At 38.3% G+C, this 7,500-nt stretch overlaps 1 protein-coding gene across 1 annotated transcript in view; it reads right to left on the bottom strand.

The window, feature by feature from the left end:
• Positions 1 to 7,155: 7,155 nt before the first annotated feature.
• The window catches only part of LOC311248714 (homeobox protein Hox-B1a-like), a gene marked incomplete at both ends in the record, with an annotated part of 3,608 nt that continues 3,263 nt past the window's right edge, over positions 7,156 to 7,500 (bottom strand). The window contains 1 exon segment of the mRNA XM_084339550.1: positions 7,156 to 7,301. Within this exon segment, the coding sequence (XP_084195676.1) occupies positions 7,156 to 7,301 (146 nt within the window).

The following is a 7,500-nucleotide window of genomic DNA, read 5'->3' as shown; positions in this document are numbered from 1 at the left end:
ACCTGGACCTCAGTCTGACAGGAACTGTCAATATTTGAGATATAGGTTGTTGTTTTTTGTCAACTTCAAATGTTTTGGCATTTCTGAGGAGCAACTCAATCAAGCAGTTACCAGAAGTAGAGCTGGGAAACCTGTGGAACTCAGCTGACCACGGTTGACAAGTCCTTGAAAAGTTGACCACTGCTGAACTTTTGGAGGTATCGTCTGCAGCCAATCAGTTTTCTGTACTACCTTGTTTTCTAACTGGAGTGAAAATGGAACAAAGGTTCCATATATAAACCTGATCGGATCAACCTGATCTGATAAACCTGATCGGATCAACCTGATCTGATAAACCTGATCTGATAAACCTGATTGGATAAACCTGATCTAATAAACCTGATTTGATATGTCTAATCTTTCTCACAAAAAAAAAGAGAAGTTGACAACAACTGGGTCATGTTTCCCGGTGGTTTAAAACTTTTTATTAGAGTACGAATACAGAAGTATAGCTTCACAAGACCATTACAAGGACACACTCATAGCCTCTCTCACTGCCTACAACCACCCATCAACCTGTGACTCTCAACCCATAAACCAAGCTGCTCTCAGCCCATCAACCAAGCTGCTCTCAGCCCATCAACCAAGCTGCACTCTGTGAATATGCACTTTAAGACGCCTGAACGGGCTATGAGGTCACTGGAGAAGGACATTCACATTTACATTCAGTAATTTAGCTGACAGCTTTTATCCAAAGCGACTTACAAATTGTGTACAAGTCAGCAGGAAGGGTACACCTCTGGTGGCTAAGGGTAAGTGGTATTGTTCATCTAGCAGTGCTGAACTTGAGTGCTTCACTCTGAGTGCATAGTAGTATAGACATAATATATTAGCGTAGTAAGTAGTAGTATATACATAGTAGCATAGTACATAGTAGATAGTAGTATAGACATAGTAGCAAAGTACATAATAGTAAAAGACTATTTATTTGTATTATTGATTTAAGAATTGTGTTTTTAGTCAACGGCGGGAGCACAACAACAGATCGCTAACGCTGTGGCGTCCTTGACGAAGACGGGCAGGAGCACTTGGATTGGTCCCCGGGCGCGGCCCTCGCCGACGCCTGTCTGCTCCCGGCTGCCCTTGGGGGGAAGGACGACAGGATGGGTTAAGCGCAGAGACGAATCGTATTCGGCGATCCTACAAAGACAATGCATGCGTGTGTGTGTGCTAACTGTGTGTGCTAACCGCTAAACATTGAGGATAATTGCATGCCAATTAAAGACCTCTGAACAGGTCCTGCATTATTATTATATTATTATTATTATTATTATTATTATTATTATTATTATTATTATTATTATTATTATTATTAAGAAGAAGGAGAAGAAGAAGGAATTAAAATAGTCGCCTGTGTCTTTAACTCGTTTGTGTTTTTTGGGAAGTTTTCTCTGACTTCTACCTTAGAATTCTAGAGCTCTGTAGCCAGTGTGACATCATCATTAGAACGTTCCGGTTTTCACGGTTCCAATCTCCCCCCTTTGTGAGTTCAGACACCTGAAGGGGTTAATGGCCGTTGAACGCTGAACATTTGGCATGGTAAATAAACCTTTCACCCAAAGGTGAAACCAATAAACAATCGCACACAGTGGTGCAGTTGGATAGCAGGATGGTTTTCAGTGACGTTGTGCTGTCTTTATCACAGCTGACAGGCAGTGGCAACAATAAAGAGACCAATGGGGTCATAAAGGAGGGATGACAAACTCCAAACATGGCAACCTTTCCTCTGGCATGACAAGGTCCTCTGACTGCTGTATGTCCAGGCTAGAGTTAGGGGAGCGAGGTGGTTAACCCTTTCACTGACACACTACAGATGGTTAACCCTTTACTATCACACTACCGATGGTTACCATCGGTAGTGTGATAGTAAAGGGTTAACCTTCTGTAGTGTGGCAGTGAAAGGGTTAACCTGCTGTTGTGTGGCAGTGAAAGGGTTAACCTTATGTGTATTGTCGCAGTGAAAGGGCTAACCATTTGGTAGTGCAGCAGTGAAAGGGTTCATGGGGTCAAACTCTGATTTCTAGATGCTAGTGTGAGGCCGGAATAGGTGCTGAATCACTATAGGGATATTTGGGTAGATAACATATAGGATTATAATGATCAAATATGATTTTTTTTTTTCTTAGTTAGTATGACGGCCGGCCCAAGCCGGAGGCAACGCTGACAGCCGGATTCGATACCGGTGTCTCTTGCGTTGGTGACGAGCGCAATGTCCGCTGCGCCACCCAGCCGCCATGATCAAATATGATTTTAATCAGAATCAGAAATGTCTTTATTGCCAAGTAAGCTTGCACATACAAAGGAATTTGTCTTGGTCATTTGGTGCATCAACATTAACAGATAATTATAGATAGAAATACAATAGAATAAAATATAGGACAGTACGATTGTGCAGGATGTAGTAGAATATATCGTGGTATCATATGATACATATGGGTCCCTTCCTTGACCTCTGACCTCGAGATATCTGAATAGAAATGGGCTATATGGGTACATGCCCACTTTATGCTAATCCCATGCATTTTCGAGCAAGGACCATGTTGTTTTTTTTAATGCAGTGCAAATGTATTATTTTTTTTATTATTTTTTTTTTTTATTTAACCTTTATTTAACCAGGAAGTCCCATTGAGATACAAGATCTCTTTTGCAAGGGAGACCTGGCCAAGATGACAGCAATAACATTTGCAATATATCAGACAGCAATAAAATGTGCGATACATCACACAAGAACATAATAAAAGTGCATGTATACAATATACAATACATCACATGTAAACACAAAAACACAAAACAGAATAGTCTACATAATAGTAAAAGTGTATGACAGGGTAATACAGTAATTTTGCAGTTTTCTATTTTTATCTCACTGTTTAAATGAAGCTAGTGTGACCTCTATACAGGATCACAGCCTCATGAAAGTCCCAATCACAAACTAGAAACCTATGGCATTCATGAACTGTATGGCTTTCCTAGGTTTATTGACAATAAGGGAGGGTTTATGAAAAAATTTCTGAACAGAAGTGCTCACCATCCAATCACAGAAAACTGCAATTCTTATAGTAATCTCCAATTGTCAACGTTTTTTTATATGAAATCAGTGTAACAATGATATCAACCCAGAAATATTTCAAAAGGAAAAACATTACACCAGCCTTATCCTTTAAGTGCACAGCCCAACCTACTAGGTTACATTATACCCAAGCATGTGACCTGTCCTTGGTTTGTGTTATAAGTTAGTGTGTATATTGAAAAACACGGACCCTCTACATTCTATGATCAAAGGATGCAACACAGTTCAACTGTTTCCATGTTTGACTTTTCACTGACAGAAGTAATTCTGAATGAGAGTCAATGTCTCGCAAAAACCTGGTTAATTGTGGTACATTTGTGATCAATGTGAATTGATTGTTATTATTAGTAGTAGTAGTAGTAGTAGTATTGTTGTTGTTATTATTATTATTAATAATAATAATAATAATAATAATAATAATAATAATAATAATAATAATAATAATAATAATAATAATAATAATAATAATAATAATAATAATAATAATAATAATAATAATAATAATAATAATAATAATAATAATAATAATAATAATAATAATAATAATAATAATAATAATAATAATAATAATAATAATAATAATAATAATAATAATAATAATAATAATAATAATAATAATAATAATAATAATAATAATAATAATAATAATAATAATAATAATAATAATAATAATAATAATAATAATAATAATAATAATAATAATAATAATAATAATAATAATAATAATAATAATAATAATAATAATAATAATAATAATAATAATAATAATAATAATAATAATAATAATAATAATAATAATAATAATAATAATAATAATAATAATAATAATAATAATAATAATAATAATAATAATAATAATAATAATAATAATAAGATAGGGTTAGGATTGTAGAGGCAGACGCCTCCTATCCCAATGCTTTGTTTAGTTTCTGGGTCAAAGGTTGAGTTGGACCCTTATCTGAATGTTGACTGACTTTTTGTCAAATGGTGATTCTAGTTTGTTGATTAAAAGTAATTTTGTTCATTGTCTGTTTGCAATGTCACCGAAGACACATAGAGATCGAGAGATAGATAGAAAGATAGGCAGAGAGATAGAAAGACAGACCGGATGAGAATGTGAACAAGAACGAGAAACAATACATATTACTTTTAATGTGTGTGTGCGTACGTGTGTATGTGTGTGTGTGCGTGCGTGTGTGTGCGTGCGTGCGTGCGTGCGTGCGTGCGTGCGTGCGTGCGTGCGTGCGTGCGTGCGTGCGTGCGTGCGTGCGTGCGTGTGTGTGTGTGTGTGTGTGTGTGTGTGTGTGTGTGTGTGTGTGTGTGTGTGTGTGTGTGTGTGTGCTGTCTGTTGTCATCGTTGATGGATGTGCCCTTGGTCTCGCCCTGTGTTGAGAATAGCTCATGCACTTTAGCTCTGCTTGCTTATTTCCTTACACACACACACACACACACACACACACACACACACACACACACACACACACACACACACACACACACAAACACACCTACACTTACACACACACACACACACACACACACACACACACACACACACAAAACACACGTACACATACACACACACACACACACCGAGTGAGACCAAGGTCCGCATACTATGTTGGGTGGAGATAAACAAGCTATTGTGCCAGGATCTTTCAGCACCCAGTGTGTGTGCGTGTGTGTGTGTGTGTGTGTGTGTGTGTGTGTGTGTGTGTGTGTGTGTGTGTGTGTGTGTGTGTGTGTGTGTGTGTGTGTGTGTGTGTGTGTGTGTGTGTGTGTGTACGTGTGTTTGTGTGTGTGTGTGTGGGGGGGGGGGGGGGGGGGGGCAGCGGGTCACAGAGGACACACACCCAGACGAGGTAAATAGCATCCCCTGCCAGGTCTACCTGCAGGACATTCACACATTGCATTTCGACAGACAAGACAGACAAGCATAGACAACTATTAACTATAAATCCCCAACCGTATAGCCTGTAGACCTGTGACCAGCCTTGGGACACGAATAGGCAATAACGTAAGTGCAAGTTTCAAGTGCAATCTGTAATCTTCTAAATCAACACCACAAACAAAGTACGTAACTTATTGTGAAGCACAATCGTGATCTTTTCTGCATTTTTCACTATGGTTAGTCTGCCTTTACAGGGACCCTAATATACCACTAATAATCAGAATAATAACCACCTCCTGTAACCACCTCATTGGGAAGAGACTGGTCCGATCGAGTTGAGAGGGGTGGTGTAAACATTTGATTATCCGTTTAAAAGGGAAATATATTAGAACTTAATCTCTCTGATTGGAATAATATTGAATTGGAATAGTAGTGCATGTCAAACTTGTTCTTCTATCATGTTATAAATGAAGACAAGAATTTTTTTTTACCATTTAGCGTTTTCTCTCTGACTTTACACGGACCATGGTGGAAAGCTGCTGGTCTCTGGCTAGCGTGGTTTTACATTACGAGTGAGGATGAGCACGATTTTTAATTAGTTGTTGAATTAGAAATGTTGAAAGTTATGCACAGAACTATAAAGAAATGTAACCACATCATATGCAGCTGGGTTTCAGTTTATGTTGTTGTTTATTAATACGCAGCTGAATATAGGTGGTGATGAGTGTGAGAGGAGCTGATTACTGGTTACATGCTTTGGGTCCATGGTCCAAGTAAACGGTTGATTTGAAATGTCCAATCTGAATGATTTCAATTGGGTTGTGGAAATAATGTCCAGCTGTATATAGGCTACATATTAGGCTGTATGCATCTGTATACATACCTGTGTGTTGTCCTGTGATGTGATTCTAAATCTATACCCTATCTACAGGTATATCTACCCTATCTATATCTACCCTATCTACCCTATATCTACCCTATCTATCTCTACCGTATATAACTCTACTATAGCTATATGTACCATATATATCTCTACTCTATCTCTACCCTATCTACCTCTACTCTGTCTTCCAATCTATATCTATATCTACCCTATATCCTATCTATCTCTATATCCATATCTACCATAAATATCTCTATCCTATCTATCTGTACTATATATATACCCTATCTATCTATCTCTACTATATCTATATCTACCCTATCGTATCTCTACTATTTAAATATACATATATACTCTATACATCACGTATACTAAATCTATATACCCTATCTATGTTATACCTAATCTATCTCTACTACATATCTATCTCTATACTAAAACTTTACCCTATCTCTATCTGATCTATGTTGCCTTATATGTACAAATTAATGGCTTCAGGAGAGAGTTTAGCTGGTCGTTATTTTAGTGCAATGGCTGTTTTGTAGATTAAAATATGAGTTTTACATGTGTGATGTTTATTTTAGTGATTTCTTCTTCTTCTTGGTTTGAATATGAGAACTGCTTTCCATTTGACAAAAATAGAATTTCTTGCCAACCAGTTGTGGTCAGTCAGTATAGCCTGTTGATCTTGAATTTATTCTCATCAGAGTTGATTGTTAATCTAAACAGATTATTCACGTGTTCTCGTGACTCTGAGGCAGCTCGTTGTACCTTATATCCTTTCCATGTTCTTTAATTTTTCATCCAAACACATGACTGTGTTCTGACGTGTTTGTCTCTCTCTGGCCTTTCTCACCTCGCGAGTCCAGAGTCAGGAATGTTTGTCCTGATAACCTCTTGGTCCAGTCCGCCCACGAATGTCTAGATGGGACACGGGATATAGCAACACTCCTGCAATAAGACAACTCACAAACGGATGCCTGCAACGATTTTAGTCTAATGCAGCTATTTAAACAGGAATAGAAGAATATTAGTTTAACCCCATAACTTTCTTGGAACATTTGATTTCTTAACCCACTCTAAATACAGCAAAGATCCAGATATTTCCAGATATAATAAGGGGGAAATCGATTTCCATTTCCAACTATGAATTAACCCCCAATGGATTTAAATCCACATGTTACATAAATGCCACATACTGTATTTCCATATGCGCGAGACCTGGCGCGGTATGTTATGTCTGGTGGCCAATAGGAGACTGCATTCTAAACCCTATAGGATGATGATGATGAAAGAGGCCTGCGTGAGAGCTCCGTTGCCTAAATTATAATTTTTCCGTTTTTCATCCAGGCAGCCGAGCAGCGAGGCGAGGCGAGGCTGTGTGCTCCGCGGGGCTGTGTGATGCTTCACATACTTCACTGCGGGGAGACACAGAGGGCCGCGGTGAACTCTGGGTGACCCCGCGAGGGAGAGAGCGCGTCATGGCATCAACCAATCATCATCAGCTCGCGGAGCGGAGAAGCCTCTTCACCACGTGTTGAATATAGAGCTGCATTTGTAAAGTGGCCGCAATAAACAATGGAGGGATGTGTGGAGCTTGTCTTGAGACACATGTAC

Source organism: Notolepis coatsorum (assembly GCF_963971535.1).
Source record: "Notolepis coatsorum genome assembly, contig: SCAFFOLD_233, whole genome shotgun sequence".
Taxonomy (NCBI): Eukaryota; Metazoa; Chordata; class Actinopteri; order Aulopiformes; family Paralepididae; genus Notolepis; species Notolepis coatsorum.
This window is presented reverse-complemented; position numbering and strand designations above follow the sequence as displayed.